The sequence below is a fragment of the Amphiura filiformis genome, chromosome 7 (genome assembly GCF_039555335.1).
Source record: "Amphiura filiformis chromosome 7, Afil_fr2py, whole genome shotgun sequence".
NCBI lineage: Eukaryota > Metazoa > Echinodermata > Ophiuroidea > Amphilepidida > Amphiuridae > Amphiura > Amphiura filiformis.
In genome coordinates, this window is record NC_092634.1 from 24,877,503 (window position 1) to 24,903,040 (window position 25,538).

Below are 25,538 nucleotides of genomic sequence, written 5' to 3' on the forward strand. Positions count from 1 at the left end.
CCACCCAACCCGCGCCAATCTTAAAGTCTGTGTGTAAGACTATTCAGAATGCGGAAGAAGTTCAGTTCATGAAAAGTTGCACCATCATGCACCAGCAGCGCGGTATTATCATGACATTTGACATTGCATGACTGCAAAATGAAATTGACATGAATTCTCTCAGCCAAGCAGTGTGTTTCACAGAAGAATTTGACGTTAATGTTGTTCTCTTCAACTTCAGTTCCATCCAGACTTTTCTAGATCTATATTTTCTAGATCGATGATGAGGTAATGATGATTATTAATATAAATATCGCGGGGATTTCCCATCCATGATCATGTCCAAGCAGCAAGTCATGCATGCATGCAGTGAGTCACACCAATGAATGACACATAAAATTACATAGTACAGGGCAGTCATGGCAGTAGCAGCAGCCATGCAGCATACATACATGTACATGTATACATGCAGCTTTGTTCTATTAAGTCTTACTATTATGAATAGTACTAGTAGTATCAACTAAATGGCTTGTCGTCGTGGTCGTGGTCTATGCCTGCCACTTCCACATACTTGTGCATAATACGGAAGGTCGATTTGTGCCCATAAATGTTTAGGCCTATGTTAAACTGTATGTTATACAAATTGTACAGCTATCATTTCTACCCTATGACGAACCGACATACCTGTAAATCAAATAGCCCACAAAAAACTGGTCATCGCTGCCACGCTGGTATTTTTCATGAAGAAAAACTACACTTTTTTACGCCGGAACATGTCCAAAACACGTCAGCTGACGTACAAGCCTCCCCACGCATGTACATAAACAAGCCGTGTTCATTGTTTAAATGTCACCTGCAGCTGTTCGCAAGAAAACTTTCTGCATAAAATTACCTGGGGTCGTTATCAGGCCTGAGACACACTGGCGCTTAGTTTGAGGACAGTCACTATGAGTTACTAATGTCGGCACATGCAGAAAATGCGTGATGGGTCGCCATTTTGTGACTCGTGCAAGCTAACACAAACAAATTATTGGACTTAATAATCTTTTCAAGTTTTAATAAAAGCGTGCATCTATCATGATAATATTACATTTTATTATTTTATTATTTGAATTACATAAGCTATGTCAATTTTGTGTCCATGTTAATTTTTATATGGATTTACCTGTGTTGATTTTAAACTGTTGTAAACGCGGAGCTACGCAAACTGGCAGGCGATTACCCACCATGCAATGCGAATACACGGAAACGATCCAGTTTAGGATGCATCGCAGTTCCTATTGTGTAAACCAGGCGTAAAGGGTTCATACCACTAAATCCGCGTGTGAAGCGGTTTCCGGTAAAAGTTAGTCCCAACTTTGCATAAAAATTGTGCAAAATCGGTACAATAGTAACAATTTTAGTGTTGCAAATCGTGTTTTGCTAGAACTTGTGAATGTGATCTCTACTAATTTGAACAGAAAACGCGAAAATTTGAGTGATGTTTACGATGATGAGCGCATGAACACACGAGGTCAAAACGCGGTTAGCAGTCAGACGTAAACACGGGGAAAATCGGGTCTTTTTATATAGCGCTTTTTTTTCTCAAAAAGTAGACCTAAAATATGGTGTCATTTTCAGATATGTTATGCAGAATTTTGTTCTGATTAAAATGATATCAAATATATATTTCAAAGTAAGACGTAACTCGACTTATAGCCTAAAACGTGACCCCTGTTTTGCACGTAAAGTCTATGGAAAGCTATTTGGTGGCATGTACCCTAAACCGCCCATCCAACCTGATCGTGTGCACAGGATTTGTGCTGGAGGCTAGTTAATGCGCACAACCGATGCGCAGAAGAAGACCTTGATACTAGGCGGAGCTTACGTTTCACAAGAATGATTGACAGCTGTGAGTAAGTGAAATTCTGTTCTGTGATTGGTACAAAAATATGGTTCTCGTATAAATGAATATATTATCCATGGCTTCAAAATTGACCTTTTCGGTAAATCCCATAAGCCTTTGCGAGTACACCTAAGAACTTCGTCATTCTCGTCACGCCGCTCGCGCCGATCGCACATCGCTTATCGAACATCGTTACGGCGCATTGCAAGTCGGTATGACGTCAAATGACGAGATCGCAGGTGTACTCGCAAAGGGTTATGGGATTTACCGAAAAGGTCAATTAGGAACCGTTTCTTCCACAGAGCCCTATGGTCGCATGTCACAAGTTGGTACCCCAAAAAAGGTGGAGGTGTTACAATTTTTCGAATGTAGGCGAATGAAAAATGTCATAGTGAACCAACCCCTTGTCCTATTGAGCTACTTTGGGTCTCATTTAAAAGCTAAAGAACAGGGCTAAAACTGTGTAAACTAGTACTGAAAAGTGAGTCAAACTAAATAAATGACATCAGCTGGAATTGAAATTTGACGGGGTGGAGGAGCAGGTGGGTGAGGAGCAGGTGGGTGAGGAGTAATGTAAGCATAGGAAAATGTAAGATTTCCACAGTGTTTGTTTGAATAAATTATTGTATCTTCATAACTCCTTGTCATATTGAGCTTTTTAATGTCTCATTTTAGAGCCAATTACTCAAAGAAACAAGATTGACTTCAAAATTGATCAATTTCATATTTCATATTAGTTTCTCATTACATTTTGTACCACGGGTTGCCTCTAAATGCACAGAAGTCAATGCAATCACGTGCAAAAACTGCAAGGTCCATATCTCCTTTAATATTCACTGTATCATGATAAATATATGTATTTTCTGAAAGGAAATTGCACAAGGAAACTAATTTTGCATTATAAAAATGGTAGGAAGTAGTGTTGGGAAAATATGAATGATTAATTAAATTTTAATTTAAAAATATCAACTTTTTTGGCGCACCCTGTATATCGTGAATGCGATTACATAATTTTTTTTGAAGGGTGAGACTGATACATCACTATGTTGTGAACATATCCTAGCACATTGGACAAAATCCAACTTCAGACATTTGTTGTGGGGTATTTTATGTGAATAAGGTCCAATTTGAGAAAAACGCATTTGAAAATATTGATTTACATTGCGGCCTATGGGCTAATTAGTTATTAATTAGGCAATTACGCCAAAATGATAAACATTTTCGAGGTAATAAATGGTATGAGATGTTGCAGTTTTACAATATCTATAACATATTAAAAAATAATTTTTGTGACCATTTTGACCATGTAACACAAAATGGACCACCTCATGACATGCGACCCTATAGGGCTCTATGGTCTCTACTCATCATACACGACCGTAGAAGATCTGGCCAGCGACGACGCTTGCCAATCAGGCTAGCTATTTGTGCGGCGTGGCCTCTCATCCTTTTATTATCTCTGGTCTTGTCACGCTGGTAGATTCGCCCACCTGTGATTACTGACCTGGATCTGACAGAAGATTGTGGAATTTACGATTTTCAGCAGCAGGATTTTATGAAACTGCCAATATTTGCAAGTATTCTGAAGGATCGGTAATAATTAAAATATTTTTCATGGTGTCGGTAGTGCAAGTTGAAGTTAGTGAATTTGTGGTTTTGTATGTTATGTGCAAGAGTGTTTTCAGGAAGCGTAAATAGGCAGGCCGTTATGCTAAGCTCTCCATCTTATATAAGTTCGGCGACGAACTGGACACATCACACGGTAGTGTGATGTGTCCAGCCTGGATATAGTCGTGGTCGTGGATAGTCTACTATTATGAATAGTATATATTATAGTACTAGTAGTATCAACTAAATGGCTTGTCATCGTGGTCGTGGTCGTGGATAGTCTACCTGGGGCAGAGTAGAGGTTTGTCGATCTAAATTAAAAAGTAAAATGCAGCTCAATCTCATCACATGTTTTGGTCAGAAAAGCTTAAAGACCCATTCAGCAAGTGTAAAAAAATTAAAATTGTTTATAAATTGCTTAAAAGTGAAGGATAGCTAGGTCATTCAAATTGTCATTTGGTATTTTTGAAATGACAAATTTGGCAAAAAACGAAGAAAACAGCAGTACTGGACGAAGTTGAAGCCCCATTCAAATACATGTAGCTAATTTAGATACTGTCAGTATCTAAATTACAGATTAAATGTAAAATGTTTTATTTTGTCTTAAATACGCTGACTTTCGGCTGAACCACCCGAGGCTAAGTTAGCACATCTATGACAATGACAAAGGTACCAAAATCTGAATTTTGAGGATTTTTGCGATCGTCCGGATGAGCAAATCACTAGGCCTTTAAGGGGGTACTACACCTCTGCCCAATTTTGTGCCTATTTTTGCATTTTTCTCAAAAATTATAGCGCATTGGTGACAAGAAAGATATGTATATTATAGGGGCAAGGTCAAGGACTACAACTACTGCACTGGAAATTTTATTTCAGCACAGACAACAGTTGTGGAGTTACAGTCAAAAATAAGGGAAAACCAATATTTGGCCATGGGAATTAAAGTAGTAGATTTGCGTCCAGAACTTTTTGAAATCACATGCAGCTTTTTTTCATTATTCATTATTTCTATCTACTAGGCACAAACAAACTACCCCATTCACGCTGTACAAAGTTAGAAGTAAAGGAGCAGGTTAGCACGCCAGGCACCACAAAGCATGCAAAGTGCATAGCATCGGAATTTTGGTGAACCCCGTCATCTTTTTTACCGTTTGAGGCAGTATTTCGCTGCTCATTAAATATTCATGAACCCAATCACGTGGTCTTAATCGGTAGCTTGGAGTGGTTGAGATTGACCAGGCATGTTTGTTTGTTTGTTTGTTTACCCAGGTTGGTCCGTGAGGAACACATGCTAATCCATGGAAAACCGTGGACCGTTCCAAGCTCATACAAATGCACAAGCCTGGATAGCCAGTGTAGGCTAATATATGCATGCTGGCCTAGATAGCTTTGATAAACAAAGCAAGAAATGGAAGAAAATAGCTAGGAAAAAGAGAAAAGAGAGAAGGCCACTCCCAAACACAATTGTACAATTTTACTCTTAGCCCTTACTTCGTGAGAAAGGAAACTGGAATTCCAATCTCAGGCCCCGATGCAAAGGCTATAACATGTTTTTATGAATGAAATTATGACCTTAACAGGGGTCATGCATTAGCATTCATGTGGGGTTTTTTTTTTCAAGATGGCTGTTGGCTACCAGCGTGGCCGTTGCCTGGCCTGTCATGCGTGTTGTACTTAACTACACGTCTGGGACTCGCGGTGAACAACCAACACGGGTGAACAACATCATTGCAGACTCATTTTCACGGTTTTTACGACTGTTTTACCAACTTCAAACTTGTTGATTTTATGTTTGAAAGCCATTTTTTCATGTTTCTGGTAAATAATGAAATTTTTTGCAAATATAGTGAAAAAATATGCGGTAGGTTTTGGAGCATGCAGGCGGTGGACGCAAATCTACTACTTTAATTCCCATGGCCTTTGATCAATAAATCAATAACTACTTGCCTTGAGTTGCTGAATTTTCAGTGCAGTTATTGTAGTCCTTGCCCCTTAATATACATCTTACTTGTCACCTATGCGCTATAATTTTTGAGAAAAATGCAAAAATATGCACAAAATTGGGCAGGGGTGTGGTACCCCCTTAAGCTTACTAATTAACTTGACATCAAGTGATGACCACTTTATGTATCCAATCAGGTAAATAATGATTTTGTACAGGAGGTAAACGACCTATATACCGTAACCACTTGGGTATAAGCCCACCTTCGGCTATAGTATAAGCCCACCTTCGGCTATAGTATAAGCCCACCCCCTATTTTTCAAACCATTCTGAGAACAAGGGTGCAGTGCACTCAGGTATATAAGCCTGGTAGTAATTTTGGCTTAGTTCTTACAATGTAAATCATGTCAATGCTTTTCTTTCACATTTTAGAACAAATATTAAAAAAATATAAGTTAAAAATTAACATTCCATACTTCAAAAAATTGATATAGATGATAGAAATTGCTGGTACTTCAGGCATATTCAAATGGGGCAGATTGTTCTTATTTTCAAATTCAACTAGACTAGCCCTTCTCCCCGGTTACCGTATACATGTAAGCCCACCCCCATTTTTGAAGTGAAATTGCCCATCTGGGGGGTGGGCTATACCCGAGTGATTACGGTAATTAATAGAAATGCAGCCTTTAGAAAAGCACATAGCCAAAATACCCCGCTGCCGCTTGCTGCTGATATTATAGCTTGTTTTGCAAAATGATTGAAATTGCGTTGGGGCAATGCATGAGGGATGATGATTATCAGAGGGGACAAGGGGAACAGTAGAAAAAAGCAGAAGACTACTCTCATCTACCCTTTGAGCAAGCCGCATTTTGGCATTTGGATGCTAAGTGAATGTCCGGGTCCGACAAACATTGCGAACGGTGAGCAAATGAATTAAGGGAGTACTACACCCCTGGCCAATTTTGTGCCTATTTTTGCATTTTTCTCAAAAATTATAGCGCATTGGTGACAAGTAAGATATATTATAGGGGCAAGAACTACAATTATTATATAATATGAAGCTTCCATCTATACCACTCATTTTTAGTACTGAATGACGTTTAAATCAAACTGTTCAGTATTTTTACAAAACTGTTCAATATATCTTGATACCCGCACGCTCATCACAATACCCAGAAGGCAGGCATCACATAAACGCAGTATTCACGTAGAGCGTTCACAAACAGTGATTGAGACTAATTTTGGTATTGTCGACTCCCTCTGATGTGCAGCAAGTCATGTTGTCCTGCAAAGCACAAAACTGCAGCTAAAATACGGCAATTTCATTGGGTATAATCTGAGTTTATCAGGAAATAATATTGACGGAGCACAGAGAACATGGTTACTCGTTTCACGGCGGTATTGCAGTAGTTAGGCTTACAACATTTTCACGGTAAGCTTACTCAATTGTCTGCGTGGTGCGTGCGTGTGCATTCGAAGGCCAGCCTAGCCTTGACTAGGCCTAGCCTACAGGGGTGCCTAGGCCTGTGTCTATAAAAAGCCTTGCGTTTCTGATGCATGAATGTTTTCATTTATGAGTTTCAGTCAGCTTCATATATATAATAATAATAATATTGGATGGCTTTATTTGGGTTGTATGAGAATATACTGCACTTGCCATGAATGATATTCTCATACAACCCTCAATGCCATCCAATATTATATAACTATTGCACTGGAAATTTAATTTCAGCACAGACAACAGTTGTGGACTGGAGTTACAGTCAAAAATGAGGGAAAACCAATATTTGATCAATAAATCAATAACTACTTGCCTTGAGTTGCTGAATTTTCAGTGCAGTAATTGTAGTCTTTGCCCTTATAATATACATCTTACCTAGCTTTACCTGTCACCAATGCACTATAATTTTTTTTTTAAATGCAAAAATAGGTACAAAATTGGCCAGGGGTGTACTACCCTCTTATTAAGGTACCAGTTAATATGTTCACCCCTGTATATATCCTAAACAAAGACAAATATGTCAAAATTAAAACAAGCAACCAGTACCTGTACCCTAATAGCTCTGATTTTAAAACCTCTTTTGTTGAAATTGGTCAAGAATGAATTAAAGAATCAAAGAAACGGTATTAAAGAAACCGCATTAAATCTTTAAAAAAATCTAGAAGGAACAAAATAAAAAATTGGACTAGTCAATGTGCTATTAGGGGTTGTGCAATAGTTATGTTTACCCCCAGGGTGGTGAATTCTCAAAGTGGTCTGCCAAAAATCACTTGCCCCCCCTTTGGCCGTGCCAAAAATCTGCCCCCCTTCTGATGTGCCAAAAACCTTTGCTCCCCCCTTGATGTGCCAACAAATCTTTGCCTCCCCCCTAATACACACCAAGATTTTGGGGAACCCGAATTTAAAACCTTAAGGTGGTACTTATACACCCCTTGATAAATAATGTGACTATTTTTGCATTTTTCTCAAAAACTAATAAAACACTGACCAGTAACAAAAGTTATGTATATTATACAATGTAGGGGCAAGGAATCCAGTTACTATATACACTGGAATTTCAGTGACTCAAGACAAAGTAGTTATTGATTTATTGATCAAATATTGGTTTTCCCTCATTTTTGACTGTAATTCCACAAAAAATCTGTTGTCTGTGCTGAAATAAAATTTTCAGTGCAGTAGGTGTAGTCCTTGCCCCTATAATATACCTATCTTACTTGTCACCAATGCGCTATAATTTTTGAGAAAATGCAAAAATAGGCACACAATTGGCCAGGGGTGTACCACCTTAAATTGTCTTTTTATCATATAATGCAAGCGCAGCAAGCAGGACATTTTGCATACATATTTGAATGTGTTCCTAATGTTTTTCCTACAGCTTTTTAGGGCATAATATAGAAACAGTGCCCGAAATATCTGTGCCAAAAATCGCTTGCCCCCCCTTTCGACCTGCCAAAAATGCTTGCCCCACCCCATTTTGGGCTGCCAAAAAATCTTTGCCTTCCCCCTATAATTCACCACCCTGGGGGTACACATAATTATTATTGCACCACCCCTAATCAATGACAGCACAACACTACTAGTTCGAATGTGCTAATCAATGGAAAGCACAGCACTTATTCTCTTGCTCGAAAATCAATAGAGCAGGCAATGGAGCAAACTGCAACTTTTGAATTTGCATCTTCCTTGGGTTTTGGATCATTGTGTCTTTATTTCTTGAACAATTTCAACGAATGAGGTCGTAAATCTGAGCTGAAAGATGTCGCTATTGGCTCCTGGTTCTATCTGTCTTTGTTTATAGGATATACAGGGGTAATTGTAAAAAGGAACTGGTACGTTAAGGGGTGGGGTATGAACGTTTGGACAGTATTTATTGTGCGACATTAGAGAACATCAGATATATCGAATTACATTCTGAATACGAAGAATCTCCTTCTGATATCAAATAATTTTGATTTTTTGAAATTCGCAATGTAATCCCACATGTTATGGCAAATGATTAAAAATTGATATTTTTGATATTTAACTGTACTCGAAGTAATAAATCTGATGATTTATACTTAAAGTGTATGTAAGTGGGATGAAAAGCTGACGATCAATTGAAAATTTTGAACTTTCGTATTGAAGATATGGATTTTTTTCCCCAAAACACCAAAAAATTAGGAAAATAAAAAAAAAAAAATCTGTATCTTCAATATGAAAGGTCAAAATTTTCAATTGATCGTCAATTTTCCTCCCAGCTACATACACTTTAAGAATATATCGTTAGATTTATGAAATTTACTTCGAGGACTGTTATATCAAAAATGTGAAAAATATCAAATTTTAATAATTTGTCATAAAATTTTTATTATATCGTGAATTTAAAAAAATGAAAATTATTTGATATCAGAAAGACATTCTTCGTATTCAGAATGCAATTCGATATGTCTGATGTGTTCTCATGTCCCACAAATAATACTGTTGAAACGCTCATTCCAGATCCCTTAGTTGTTTTACACACTGTATTTAAAAGTGGAAACATTTCCAAGTATAACTGGAGGGGAAGCTTAAGACTGATGAGGGATGCCAATTGTGTGAATATTGTCACTCTCCATTAGTGTTTTCTTTTTTGCCGGATTTCTGTTTGTTTGTTTTTGGATCCGGATCTGGAATCCGGATTTTTCCGGAAATTCAAAAAAAAAAAATTGTTTTTACATTTCCGGAAGTGGATGATGATATTTCATCGTAAATAGAGCAAAAAATTTTTTAGGGGGGTTATACCCTCATAGCCTATTCCCTGATCCCTAGTGTTTTGAGTGCTCCGATCAAGCGTTCCGCGTTCGACTTCACTGTATTAAAGTTCCTACTTTTTTCAACAGTCCCTGTCCATGAAAACCACAGCCACCATGGGCTATTCCAGTTTAAATGCATACCCCCTGTGGAAGACATGACCTTAATCTTCCACACAGGGGGTGTGAATTTCAAATGGGGTTACCTGATTGGGTGACTCAATTTGAAATCCACACCCCCATGTGTGTGGGAGTTAGTGTCGGTGGTCTTGCTTCCAATTCCTTCTTTTTTTATCAAAGAAAGAAGGAGGAGAGGAGAGGGAAGGGGAGAGGAGAGGGAAGGAAGGGAGGTAAGTAAGAAGGTTATGTCTTCCATTAGGATATATGGATTTCAACTGAAATAGCCCAATGCTACAATTTAATGTCATTATTTATTACCAACCTTATTTTGTTTCATCATCCTCCATCAGATCTACAGTGCCGACATGGCTGAGAAGAGTCAGAAGACGCAAGTTTCCGACCACACAAAAGCTTTGATGGACATAAGTAAGAAATTGCAAATCGTTGACAAGAAAAGACTGATCTTCCTCTGCAAAGATCACATAGCACATCAGGACCTTGATAATATCAAAACAGGACTAGACCTCTTCAAAGCTCTAGAAAGAGGAAGGCATGTCAAAAAAGACTGTGATGTTTCTTTGTTGCTGGAGATACTGTATGCGGTAGGAAGGATAGATCTTTGTGATGGATTAGCTGAAAAAATGAAAGTACCCAAGTTTACTAACAAGACAAAGAAACACATTAGCAAGTACAGGTATGTCCTTACTTTTTGAATAATTGTTTTAACATTTTCATTTAAAACTATGGCAATTTGTCTTGTTTGATACTGTAAAACCTCGTCTATAAGAATATATCTAGAGTGTTTTCGATGAGAGCTAAATTAATACGAAACAGCCGTAAATATACCAATACAAATGATTGGTCTTGCAATAATACTTGTTTGTATAAATTTGTATCAGTAATTTATTTGTTCAAACTCCATAATGTTATAATTTTGTCGATGGATGGTGCCCTGATTAATTTAGCTTTCATCAAAACACTCTTCAATCTTCAATGGTGAATCCTTATGCAGCTTTAAAAGCTATATATTAGGATGGTGCAGAGGTGACATCAACAGGCAAAGTGCAGAAAAGTGTAGGTGAAGAAAAAGTAATGACCTTACCAAACGAAGAACTTAGGGTGCGGGATAAAAAACATACTTGCAGTGGTGATTGCAGTCCGTCTTGAGACAACAGGTAGCTTCATCTCCCTCACAGCTGGTAGGGCAGCTTCCTTCAAAGTGGCTAGAGATGGTGCTAATACTGTTGCTGATGGTAGTTGGTTCCACAATCTGACAGATCTAGGATAATATGCATATTTGTAGCAGTCTATGGTGGCTCTTCTGGTATGGAATATTTCAATTGATGATCGTGTCTACCTATGTATGATGCTGGTTGGATAATGTGAGGCACCTATATATTTACCAGGCCATGTTAGATCTTGTAATGTAGAACATGGTCAGCTGTGATGCCAGACACCTAGTGTGGAGTTGGTCCCAGCCCAAGGTGTTAATCAGACTTGACACAGATGTAGTTCGCCTAAGTCTCTGAAAACAAACCGTGCTGCAGCTTGCAACTCTATATGCTTGTAGACAAGGTTTTACGGTATTTGCATTCTACATACTTTCTTTAAACTTGAAGAAAAAGATAGATAATGGTGAATTATGAAACACAAAACATAACAAGGATCAATAATGATAGAAGAGGATATACTCATAGATGTGAACAACTGAAAAAAAAGGAGAAATGTACATGTATAGACCTTTTTCCCAGACGTCACAGATCAATCGATATTGGGTCCAACACTGCGCTGAAACACAAATACCGCGCAGGACGCCTAGCGTCAGGCATGGTTGATCGCGAGCACCGCCACGGTATTTGTGTTTCAGCTTGGATGACTTGAGATTGCCACCTTGCAGTACATGTACGCATTAAGTTTGTCACACCATAAAAAGTAAATAAAATTGTAAAACAAAACAAAGGTTAATTTTCAAATAGCAGTATCAAAATAAGTTGAAACAACGGCACACAGTAAACAGTTCCGGTTAAAACAATTATTTTGTGGATGTTGGAGTGAAAGATGACAAAAACGAGGAGAAAATGGACAGTGTTTGGTGGGGAACGCACATGTTGTTTTGTTTACATCTAAGACCCCATCAGGGCGGCAGCTGTTAAATGCCTTGCATAGTTCAGACATACAAAAAAAAAACAATAAAAAATATCAAGTTTTATGGTCTGTTTTGACAGTCCATACTTGGGCATGATATCCACCTCGGAAAACAAGTGCCCCCCCCCCCCCAACTGTATATTGGCCCCCCTAAGCATGATAATCCAATATAGATTTGCCAGATTGACAAAGATATTTGGGGACTGGCAGTGAGGACTTTTTCGGGGGGGGGGCAAAGGCAACTTAACAAGGGGGAAAAATTTCACGAAATTGTCAAAAATGGGTTAAAAAGTACAAAAAAGGCATACAAATTTGAAATATCAGGGTGACTTCTCACAAGGGGGGCATACCACCCCCTTGGCTATGCCACTGTGAACTGGACTCACTGATTATTTTCACCTCTTTGACTCTTACAGATATCTTCTCTTGGAGATTACCATGACATTGGCAGATCAAGAAGTAGATGATATGAAATATATGGTGTCTGAGTTATTAGGGTGTGATGAAGACAACATTGAAGACATCTTCAACCTGCTCACACAGTTAGAGAAGAATGGATGCATTTCAAAGGCGAATGTCAGGTGTCTGTATGAAGACCTCATTTCACATCAACGATTGAAGACAAAGTTGAAAGAATATGAAGGTAAAGAACCAAACATTTGATCATCATGGGTGGGTTCTTGAGCATATTGGACTTTAAAATGGATTCTGTACCTGTGCTAGCAGGGGGAGTCGGATGCAATGGCAGTTTCATCAGCCTTGTACGTATGCCACATGTCGTATGTCCTATTAACGCCTGTGTGCCAGCAAGTAAAACAAAATTGGAGACTTATGATAAAAAGGAGACTTTTTTTTGGAACAGAATGTCAAACTTATACCTTTTCACTACATTATAAATTCTGTATCATTTTTTCTAAATCTGGAAGAATTAAATTTCTAACAGGGATATCAAAAATAGCTGTGGTGTAGATTTCTTCTTGACATGGGGGTGGGGTGGGGTTGGACATTTTTTTTGCCATATTGAAGCTAAAATGGTGAAATATGGTGCAAAGTGGAACTAATTCGCATGAAGAGCGCAAAAATTGACACTTTTTAGGCTAAAATGGCTAAATATGCCCCCATTTTTATCTCCTCCCATATCAAATTACTCTCTTTCCCACTACATTGAATGAAATCCTTCCCTCATTAACAAAAAAAGGAATCTGGTACAACTGTAGTTTCAGACTACATCCACTTTACTCCCTCCCTATTTGTGAAAGGGCAAGTTCCACTGACTCAATATTTATTTTAGAGGAAAGGACATTCGGCAATATACTTGCTCCCTTACATGAATAAAAAAAATGAACACGAACAACCTGGCCAGGGAGTTTGGACACAAAACGGAACAGCCCCAATCGATTGGTACAGGATTTCGGTGACCAATCAGGGTTTGCTCTGAACAAAAGATTGATCAATCCAGAGGATTTTGGCTACCAATCGGAATTTCCTCTGAACAAAAGAGGTTTCCCGCCAAAAATCGGGACTGTCCCTATTTAACATAAAACTTTTAAAACCGGGAAAACAACTTCTTGACAGTATGTACATTTTTGCACAAGTACATAAACTTTCATATGCGAATCCCCAAGTTAAGTACATAATGTATATTAATGAGTCTGGCCACAGAATATTTTTGCCCATGTACCTCATAACCTTATATAATTATATATACACTATGAACTTTTTACACTGAAAATCACACTGAAAATGACAGGGTAACACTGAAAATCATCAAAAAAAGAAATTGTTAGACTGAAATTGTTTTCAGTGGTATTTCAGTGTATTTTTCAGTGGTATATCAAGTGGCTATTGTCTGCTCCGGGGTACTCAGTACAAATGACCATACGGGGGACGTGCCGCTAATATGGGTAGCATTTTCAGCCTTTTGGTATATCAATGACCCCTTTTTCAAAGCCTATTTTGGTATATGAATGGGTCCTTTTTCAAAATTTTCTCAATTTTTTCGGAAAATAGCCCAATTTTCCCCTATTCTAGCCAAAAATTTGTAAAAACCAAGACAATTTGGGTTAAATTCGGCCGAAAATTTTGACTTTTGGTATATAAATGGGTCCAAATTTCTTGAAAAATTGGTATATTTATGGGTCCACTTTCAAATTCTCAGCTGCACGTCCCTACCAAAACCAAACTTGAGTACCCCCCCGGGTGTCTGCTATAATGAGCAATGATCCAGGGCACTAATTTCCATAACAATAGAACAGGCCAGCTCATTTCAGTGAGATTAAAGCAATTTCAGTGAGATTAAATCAATTTCAGTGGGATTAATGACTGGCCAATGATTTTCGGAGGAGTTTCAGTCCATTTTTCAGTGTGGTTGGACAATGGTTATTTGCATACAGAATAACAAAAGAACTATTTCAGTGTTATTTTCAGTGGTGCTGTTCATTGTGTTAAATTTTCAGTGTTCATTACAGATATAATATGATTCAGTGTAAAAATGTCATAGTGATAATTTACAGAGCAGGAGGAGTTGTTCACATGTATACAATCAATAGTAGTGTTTTATTTTGAGTATATCATAATGTATTTTTAATCACATCAAATTATACAGAAGCCATACAAGTTGAGTTAGAACAAGTGGGCCAAGAAGACAACTCTACTGTAGATGGAGAGTTGGAAGGAAGAGATGAGATTACATTGAACCAAAGACACACAGAGGAGGAATTTAAAGAGACAGTACTGATGAAAGAAACCACCAATGCACAGGGTAAGAACATGTTTGTGAACAAAGAGATTCAATCAAATCATCAATCAATCAATCAATCACTGTTATTAGGGCACCAAAAACCAAAAAGAATTTGCACCAAAAAGACTGATAAAGAAGACTAATAACATATGCTCCCGCGAGACTATATTTACACCTAACATTAAAACACTTGACTTCTATTGCTCGATGTTATTTTTCGCTGGGTACAAAATGTATCTAAAACCATGGTAAATGTTATTTACAGTCCCAGGTGTAATATCTTGACAACTCATTAATTCCAAAAGGGCCACCAATCCTACAGTCAATCCTACAGTCAATCATTGTTCGTAATAAACAAATATTTTTGCTTCCATTTCACGCGGTATTTCATAGCGAAAATTAGTTGCAAATCAAACTGATCCAGAATTTTTGGACACTGCTACAGGTCTACCTGGTTCTCACCTCCACACTACTTTTTCAGATTCACTTTCAAATATACCCTAGCAGTTTCTGAGATACCCTACATACAAATTCTGAGCCCCATTCGCCAAAAAAAATCAAATTTTTCACAATTCTTTTGTTCTTATCGGACTGACGCATCCATTTATATAATAAATGCTGTATTTCGACACAGCAATTTTCAGCAGAGGCCCGTGGCCTAATGGTTAGGCGTTTGACTCCAGACACGCTATCCCGAGTTGAAACCCGGTGACCAACTGACTTTTTTTTTTTCAATATTTTATTAAACAATTTATTGTCATTAATCAAGGATAACATAATTTTAAACATCCAGTGCTATTGTGATATTATTTTTTTATTAAAAAAATTTAAAAACACAGCATAGTGTGATACAACACCATCAAGGATCAAAAGAAATCTGAATAACACAAGAAACTAGATCAGGTATTTATAGGGTATACGACGTGACGTTACTCATTGTTATTCTCATTTAAATATATTTTGTCCTACCACGGACAAATTTGCCTGATAATAGGACAATAAAACATGATTGTGATATGTATGAATGGTTGTTGAATCGATTTAGAGACCTGACTCTCTGTCATCTTCAGCTATCGTAGAACATGACAATTGTCATACGTCCCGGTAGGTTGATTACAAACACTCTGTAGGTGTGGAAAATTGTTCCGCTAGTATGGAAGGCCAGCAGGAAAAAAAATCCAAATAACATTTATCAAGCATATATAGTACGGAAGCTTCTATGTGACACAACTTGACAAGATAATTATCTTGCCATGTCGACTTATTATCAGCATTATGTCAACATGACGATATAAAATAACTCGCCAAGACAATTGAACAAACAAGTCAACATGGCAAGATATATTATCATGCTAAGTCGACATACCAAAAATGGATGTCGTCTTCGCGAAATAAATTATTATGCCAAGTCAATTTAGAAACAAATTAATGTCACTGACATAGCAGGATATTTTGTCACGTCCAGTTGACTTAAAAAACAAACAATAAGTCAACATGGTAAGATAAATTATCATACCAAGTAATAGTAATTTTTGACACCGTATAATTTAAATTATTGAAAAGCATCCTCGGGATGTAGAGGAGGGGCGGCCCGAAATTAAAGGGAAAATTAAAACCACAAATCTCAAAAGACCGCCGACAACCGCCGCTTAATATGGATATCCAACTAGATTGCCCCGCAGGGCTACAAAGAACCACAAACTGCAAAATTTGGATATCCAGCTAGATTGCCTCGCAGGACTCAGGAACTACAAATCTTGAAATATGGATATCCTACAAATTAAAACCACAAACCGCGAAAAACCGCCAACAACTGCCGCTCAATAGAAATATCCAACTAGACTGCCCCGCAGGGCTATAAAGAACCACACACCGCGAAAAACCGCCAACAACTGCCACTCAATAGAAATATCCAACTAGATTGCCCCGCAGGGCTATAAAGAACCACACACCGCGAAATATGGATGTCCAACAAGTTTTAACTATAAATTAGCCCTCGATATAGGGCAAAGCATGAAGGATAAGGAAAATTATAACCACGCACCGCGAAAGACCTCCAACAACCGCCGCTCAACAGAGATATCCAACTAGATTGCCTGCAGGGCTACAAAAAAGAACCACAAGCGGCGAAATTTGGATATCCAACTAGAGTGCCCCGCAGGGCTACAAAGAACCACACATCGCGAAATATGGATATCCAACAAGCTTAAACAATAAATTAGCCCGATAGAGGACAGGGCTTGAAGAATAAAGGAATACCACAAACCGCGAAAAGACCGCCAACAACCGCCGCTCAATAGAGATATCCAACTAGATTGCCTGCAGGGCTACAAAGAACCACAAACGGCCAAATTTGGATATCCAACTAGATTGCCTCAGGGCTACAAAGAACCACGTACATTTTATAGGTTTAGCTACATATACCGTATTTTTTATTGTCATAAATCAAGGATAATATTATTCAAACTTCTATTTTTCGTTTTATTTGTCTTATGTAGTACTTCGTAACCGGATGACTTTTCAAGCTTGGAGCTACTCGGCTTCATAGCTTCATTCATAAAAAGAAAGGAAATCTACCAAAAAAACGTTGACAACGTAAAGAAAGCAGCAAGTTTAAAAAGCCCCACCTCGGCTCACTTTTTGAAACTTGGTCCCATTTTGAACATCAAATACAGCGCCCAACGTTTTAATAATAGCATGACTGGCATTATATGCCTATTTGTTATTTATTTAATTCGATCATTAATCATGAAATTAATATTATAAAACAAAACATATATAGGATGTTGGCTTACCATGCAAGAGCAAGATTATAACCTTTCTGATCTTACAAATTAATATCGCATCGGCACATTAAAGACTCATAACACATATGGAAATGTTTGAAGTTGATAATATTATGATAAAGTTTAAATCAGTTCCAGGAAATCAGTACGTTTTACAAATGGGACCAAGTTTCAAAAAGTGAGCCGAGGTGGGGCTTTTTAAACTTGCTGCTTTCTTTACGTTGTCAACGTTTTTTTGGTAGATATATTTCTACTAGATATTACATGTAACATATTATCGATTTTTTGTCATCAAACATTCGTTAGAACTTAAACATTACTGGAAATAGAATGGCAATAGATTAAATAGCGTAGATATGTTGCATACAATATTGTACGTACAATACTCGGAGTCTGTGGAGCGCTTAACACATAATGGTAAATCCACTGTGTCACAAATAGAGATCTTTATAAGCCTGAATCAAACAATAATTTGTGTGTTTAAGCTTGGAAGTTACAAAGGTTGTGCTTATAGCACTTACAGCACGCTATTACCACAATGCATTACATGCAGAATTCCAATTTATAACAAGCACACACTTTTTAAGTAATGAAAATCGGTTAATTGAAAATAACAAGAAAATATCTGCTGATTTTACAAGAAATAGCCTTAATGGTATATGTGACCCGGCAGCACAAATGAGCCGTAAATTCCCTAAATTGTATTCTGAGCTACGGTGTAAAATGTGTACGAAGGTCGTATTCATCGGTAACTTAAGGCGATAGACTACCCCGATTTTCATCAGTACCCCTCTTCTTTTTTTTTTTTTTGCAAATTTATTAAGTACATATATATGTTTATCACCTCATGTCCTGAACTTATAAAATATATCTACATATAAAGTGACTTTCAACCATTTTAGTAAGTAATTTTAGCCCTATATATTTTTTGTTTACTGTAACCTAGTAACTCAGATCTGTGTTTCATAACAAACCATAATTTATTCTTTACAAAATGTTCAAGTAGGGTACATGAATAGAATACATTAAATCCTTTGTTATACTCTCTATAGAAAATCTATAGTGGTGCATGCAAAATACCTACCATGATATAACACTGAATAAATTAAATAAACACTTATACAATAGATGCATAGTCATTAGTTGTTAGGAGAAGAAAAGGCTATTAGGTCACCGTATGTCAGGTTATAGGTCAATTGGTTCAGGTCAAATTTAAGCATCAATTTTGAATACACATGTGAGAGTCTGTGATATCATATGAGGCATAATTTTGATATTCTGTCTTTAACTGGATATATATCGAGAAGTGCATGGTGGATATACTAATATACCTTGGGATGTAAATGGTGAGTACAATTTAGAATGCCTAGTTGAGACGGATTTCACAAATAAATATAAAATAGTTACCAAAATCACAAAAGCTAAGCTTACGGAAAACTACCCAATATGGTTGTATAGGTGACAAGAAATACAATTTTTTCATCATTGCTGTAGTATGGTTGTTGTAACCTGTTACCTATGGCTTAATTAAGTTTCAGTGCAATAATGTCGCAAGTTAAAAATACAAAATATAGCTCAACATTGAAAATAGAAGCATTTTAACCAGTTCCTTTTTTGATAGTTGTGGAGCACCAAGTTCATGAAGTCATAAAAGAAATCAGGAACCACTTATTCCCATTTTACATATCAACTTTATTTCCCTAATGTGTTAGCAACACATACCCAAAATTTTAACGAAATCCGTTGATAGTAAGCTTTCCAAAATGAAGTGAATTTAAATCATCAGTGATGTACCTCCTTTTGGCTTCTATCTGTAAAAGCATGTAAGCTACATTGATACCGATACCACCAATAAAACGAGAAGATTTGCCCCTTCATTTTGCATACCACTTTGTCCAATTTTTTTGTAATTTCTTCACAAAATGCAAAAAAAAAAAAAAAAAAAAAAAATCAATGGGTGTAGTACCCCCTTAAGCTGGCCCGACATCGATCTCATTTTAATAGTCAAATATTAATCAATAATCATATTGTTGAAGTGGATAATAAGCTTCTACCTTAGATGGCTATAGAACTTTTAATAGCTCTGGTCTTTGTTTGCTTTGGCTAAATCCTGTTCAAGTGGTGGGTATGCATAACCAACAATTAACAATGAGAGAACTTTCTTAAACCTCGTTGACTTGGGGATGATTTGAAATGACCGCCAATTATGACTGTTTGATATTTATTGCCAGCAATGTGGAAAAAGAGACACATGTAGAAAGGAAAAAGTTATAATTTTGTTGAAGGAGCAAAGTTTAACAAACCATAACCCCGCTTCTGGATATCGTTTGAAGTCAAATGATATACCATTTTTAAGTTTATGATGTTTATTTTTAAACACGAAATAAAACAAAATTGACCGGGGAGGAATTTACGGCTCATTAAGCTGTGAACGGTCACATGTGGTTGCATGTCATGAGGTGGTCCATTTTGTGTTACATGGTCAAAATGGTCAAAAAAAAATTAAGTTTTAATATGTTATAGATATTGTAAAACTGCAACATCTCATACCATTTTTACCTCAAAAATGTTTATCGTTTTGGCATAATTGCCTAATTAATAACTAATTAGCCCATAGGCCGCAATGTAAATCAAAATTTTCAAATGCATTTTTCTCAAATTGGACCTTATTCACATAAAATACCCCACAACAAATGTCTGGAAGTTTGATTTTGTCCAATGTGCTAGGATATGTTCACAACATAGTGATGTATCAGTCTCACCCTTCAAAAAAAAATTATGTAATCGCATTCACGATATACAGGGTGCGCCAAAAAAAGGTTGATATTTTTAAATTTAATTTAATTAATCATTCATATTTTCCCAACACTACTTCCTACCATTTTTATAATGCAAAAATTAGTTTCCTTGTGCAATTTCCTTTCAGAAAATACATACATTTATCATGATACAGTGCATATTAAAGGAGATATGGACCTTTGCAGTTTTTGCACGTGATTGCATTGACTTCTGTGCATTTAGAGGCAACCCGTGGTACAAAATGTAATGAGAAACTAATATTGAATATGAAATTGATCAATTTTGAAGTCAATCTTGTTTCTTTGAGTAATTGGCTCTAAAATGAGACATTTTAAAAAAGCTCAATATGACGAGGAGTTATGAAGATACAATAATTTATTCAAACCAACACTATGGAAATCTTACATTTTCCTATGCTAATACATTACTCCTCACCCACCTGCTCCTTGACTCACTTTTCAGTACTAGTTTACACAGTTTTAGCCCTGTTCTTTAGCTTTGAAATGAGACCCAATGTAGCTCAATAGGACAAGGGGTTGGTTCACTATGACATTTTTCATTCGCCTACATTCGAAAAATTGTAACACCGCCACCTTTTTTGGGGTACCAACTTGTGACATGCGACCATATAAAGAAGAGAGAAATGATGATGATGAACTGGTACATAGACGGTGGCTCAGTGGTTACGGCCTTGGACTCATAATCTGAGAGCTTGCTCGGCGTGCGTGGGTTCGATTCCCGTCCCACCACCGTGTTGCGCCCTTGGGCAAGGCGCTTTGCCTCGCTTGCCTCACCCCACCCAGGTGCAATGGGAAGCTGTTAGGGGTAGTCACAGTCGTTGTACTGATGGACCCTGCGCCACTTGTAGGCTGCAAACGTGGTTCCGACATATTCTAATGACGGCGGAATAAATGTAAAGCGCTTTGAGGCTGTTTACGGCATAAAGCGCTATATAAATATCTACATTTATTTTATTTTAATCGCTATTTTCACCTCTCAACCACTGCAATCCCCCCCGCAGTGCTGTACATGAGTATAGTTGCAGATTACACCATAACCACTTGGGTATAAGCCCACCCTCCCATGGCAGAATTCACTTCATAAATGGGGGTGGGCTTATAACCGGGGAGGGCTAGTACTTTAAAATAAGAACAATCATGCCCGGTGTACCAGTAATTTCTGTCATCTATGTCAAATTTTTTTAACAAGTATGGAATGTTAATTATCAACTGATATTTTTTTATATTTGTTCTTAAATGTGATGGAAAAGCATTGATTTGATTTAAGAACTTAGCCAAAATTACAACTGGGCTTATACCTGAGTGCACCCTTGTTCCCAGATTGTGTTGTAAAATAGGGGGTGGGCTTATTATAATAGCCGAAGGTGGGCTTATACCCTCGTGGTTAATGGCCATCATGGGTTACTCCAGTTTTCCTCTTGCATTCTAAAATCGGTCCTCCTCCCATAATCCTGTTAGCATTTTAGCAGGTTCTCCTCATTGTCCTCCAAATTTTGTTGGATGTCAAAATGTATATCATAAATCAAAGACATTTATTTTATTATTTACAGGAAGAACAAGCACCATTGAAGCAGCTGGACTTTCTCAACCTAGTACTAACTCTGTAAGTTTTTTTGTCATCTTTTGAATTTTTATGTGGAAAATAACAATAATATGAATCGGGTATGTAAGAATGACGGAAATAATGATTTAAAACATTTCTGGCTGCGTGGTCTCACCAAAGGACAGATTATTCTCATGCTCATGGTCCATTTACCCAATTATAAATGTGCCACAGGTAGAGCAAAAGTCTGAATTTTAATCTGCAGAGAATGCCAACCAAATTCAGACTTTATCTACAGAAGGTGTGAATTATCCTTTATACACACTTTTGTTCTGAAATTGACCAAGTAATATAATGACACACACACAATATTATTTTAAAACAATATCTTTTGCACAGAATTCAATGGGATTTGAACAATATAGTGGCAGTTGAAACTCTGGTGATAACACTTTTACAGTGCATGATGGGAAGTCCTGAAATCATCCTCTGCCTCAGCACTAACCCAGGAGCACCAGAGGCGACTTGTACCATTGAAACCTAACTAGTGTGATACAGTATCTGTACCATTAAAGCTATACATTGTGCATAATAAATGATGATGTAATTATAGACCAATACAGACAATTTTCCAACAGTCAAAGTCCCGGTACATTAAATGTATACTGTGAATTCTCGCATATTCATGAGGGCCGATCGTTCAATCGTGCCGTGTCTAACAATTATGCCAGCGTTGTGTGTCTTCACGGTATGTGCGTAGCAGTTTTGCCTGTCGCATTTCATGGAACAATCAGTCCTCATTATCGGGTGATGCTGAGACTTTGACTGTTTGGAGTTTGTCTGTATCTCTTTAGTCCATGGATGTAACACTTTAAGTAACACTTGCAGATCTCATATGACCAGGGCTGTAGCTAGGGGTGTGGGGGTGTGTGTGTGTGCGTACGTGTTTGCCGGCAAACAAGGACACACACAAGATTTTTCACCCAAAACTGCGGACTTACCCCCAACCGAGGACAGTCCTCAGTCTCAAACTGCTGCAAAAGACCTCAAAGGCATGCTAAATCAACTTTTTGATGAATGGAACTTGGTTAACTCACTGAATATTCATTTTGGTTTGGGCTCAAGTAGTTATGGGAATTCTTGCTATAGTTGCTTGACGGAAGATTGAAGAAAGGGTGTCCTATATCTGAAGAGCTTGTTTCCAAACCATGTTAAATCCAAAAACACATGTTTCTGATTTACCTAGGTGCGATATTGCAATAGGTTGTGATGCTACAGGTATAGTAATTTCAGTTGGATGCACCATTACAAAGCAAACAGTGGATGGATGCACAGTAACAATACCGTGTGAGGCCTTTGGTTCCCAAATGAGAACAATAGTCTGCATATTGTTAAGCAACATTGTTGTGGTAAATAATGGCTTGTTGATGGTACAACTCATAGTTGCTAATGTCAAATTTGTCAAAATAATTGTGATTGTATCACACAAATAAATGAGAAACATGTGGTTGTGGACTTAACATGGTTTGGAAACAAGCCCTTCATATAGAGAGTACCAATTAAATTAAGACTAAATAAAAGTAGGCTTTTTGAGTTACTTGTCTTGCTGATATAATTTTTGTAATTACCGATTACAGGATCGGGAACCCTTTGTACTTCAATATAGTTTGTTGACCAGCTTATCAAAGTTGTTGAATTCTAACCATCCGCTGGGAAATGATTGGCGAGGATTGGCTGGTCAATATTTGGACCTAACTGCAGATGATGTGTATGATATGGAAAGGAAGGAGAATCCAACAAGATATGTGTTGGATTTATGGAGAGAGCGTGGAAAGACTCTTGCAGATTTGAAAACTGCCTTAGAACAGATGGGGAGGACTGATTGTTCAGATAAAATCCAAGAACATATTGAAAAAGGTATGTGTATTTGTGCAACCATTTTTTTTTGGAATCTTATTTGACATTCTTTTCATACAATTCCAAAATAAAATGTAGTACTACTAGTGGCTTCTTCAATGGAAGAAGCCACTAGTCTAGTCAGTGGCGTAGCGTGAGTCATTCTATTGGGGCCACCGACCATGATTGGGGCACTGGATCTGATGGGGGGGGGGGGGGCACAAGCAGAGTCTTCAGTTTTCTTATGGGATTTTCTAAACTTTCAAGTTGATTGGGGGGGGGGCATGTGCCAAATCTTCAGTGGTATATTTGATTTGAAATTGCAGATGTACTTGTTCCACCTTGTTCCTTAATTTACAATCATGGGTAACTCTGACACTGTTCAGACACTGGTCTCCCATGATTGCCAGGGCAGGATGAATGCGCAGCCAGGCATTACACTGATTGGAACTGGCTGATAGTTCAATAGGACATAGCTCTTTATTTATCTGTATAATTGCACATAGTCCCCTACAGGATATGTGGGTAATTATTGTATTTTGATGCTGTCATTGTCTAACAGGATGATTACAGCCGAATAACTGTAAATGAGGTAAACTCTAACATTTTTATTGGGTGTCTATCTATTCTTATCTTAGGAGATACGGGAGAAGCTAGATATCGATTCTCATCACTATCAGCCATAGCCCAACCTACAGACAATCCTATGCCATCTGGTTTGTCATCAGAAACAGATGGATCTCCTCTAAGACCAACTCCTGGGAACAGAGCTCGTACACTCAGCGACAACGAATCATACGACATTTTTCTGCTGTTTAGTGAGCATGATGTGGACACAGACATATATAAAGATGTTACTGGACTTTTCACCAAGATGAAGCTTTCAACTATATCCATGCATGAGTTGGTTTTAGGGAAAGATAAATTTTCAAACTTCTACATCATGCTGGAAAGATGTTCATATACAATGTGTCTTCTCACACCACGTTTTCTGAAAGATGTTTGGTGCAAAAAGTATGTTATTCAAGCTTGTGAGAAAGCAGTTAGGGAGGAAGAGACAACTGTTTTGTATGTAAAGGATAAAGGCTTCAGTGATGCTGATATCCCATCAGGACTGAAGGGTATAACAGGAACAGAGCATGGTAGTTGGGCATTTGAGAAGGTTCTGAAGAATACATTTAAAGCGTTATCTTAGAGAAAAGGCAGAAAAACAAGGTAGGAATACCATGCTTTCTTGTAACAACAAAGTATTTTATTACAGATATGTGCCACATAAGTTTTCAAAAATAGGATATTGTAAACTGATTCCCCTCCACCCTCAGTAAAAGTGTCTTGTATGCTAAATAAAATAAGAGTCTGAAAATACTAAAAATTGTGGAAAAAGTGCCAAATATATAGGGCATGGAGCAGGAGCCTGAAAAGGGGGGTCGTCATTTGGCTTTCAGAGTCATGCCAGTGCCACTCATCATCAGCATGCCGCTTTTCTTGCACAAAAGTGCAAGGGGCAGGGTGAATCATCATGCCCAGCATAAGTCATGACATACTTTTGACTTTCTAATTTGCATGACAGCTTCAAGAATTTTTAAAACATCAAGTAAAATATTTTTTAACTTGGTTCTGCAGGACCTCAAGAGGAGGATTCAAGTAGTCACTCAAAGACTGACCTCAAGGAAGAAGATATTGTTGACGCACCTGATAACATGGAAGAAGGTAAATAAAGATGAGAACATTTTGTGTGGATCCAAAGAGATCAGGCACGACATCGATTTTGGTCCTATAGTGCTATTGGTGCCTGGTTTATAGGTA

The 25,538-nt window shown here is 37.5% G+C and overlaps 1 protein-coding gene and 1 long non-coding RNA gene across 2 annotated transcripts in view; both read left to right on the top strand.

Annotated features, from left to right (window-relative positions):
• LOC140156942 (uncharacterized) overlaps positions 1-25,538 on the top strand; it is a 67,893-nt gene that overhangs the window by 26,036 nt on the left and 16,319 nt on the right. The gene's annotated exons all lie outside the window — the stretch shown is intronic.
• LOC140156941 (uncharacterized) lies at positions 93-25,442 on the top strand. The gene is made up of 8 exons (XM_072179984.1): positions 93-267; positions 10,154-10,497; positions 12,365-12,591; positions 14,554-14,709; positions 21,844-21,896; positions 23,474-23,753; positions 24,371-24,947; positions 25,356-25,442. The coding sequence occupies exons 2-7, from the start codon at positions 10,169-10,171 to the stop codon at positions 24,925-24,927; spliced, it is 1,602 nt and encodes a 533-aa protein (XP_072036085.1). The 5' UTR covers positions 93-267; positions 10,154-10,168; the 3' UTR covers positions 24,928-24,947; positions 25,356-25,442.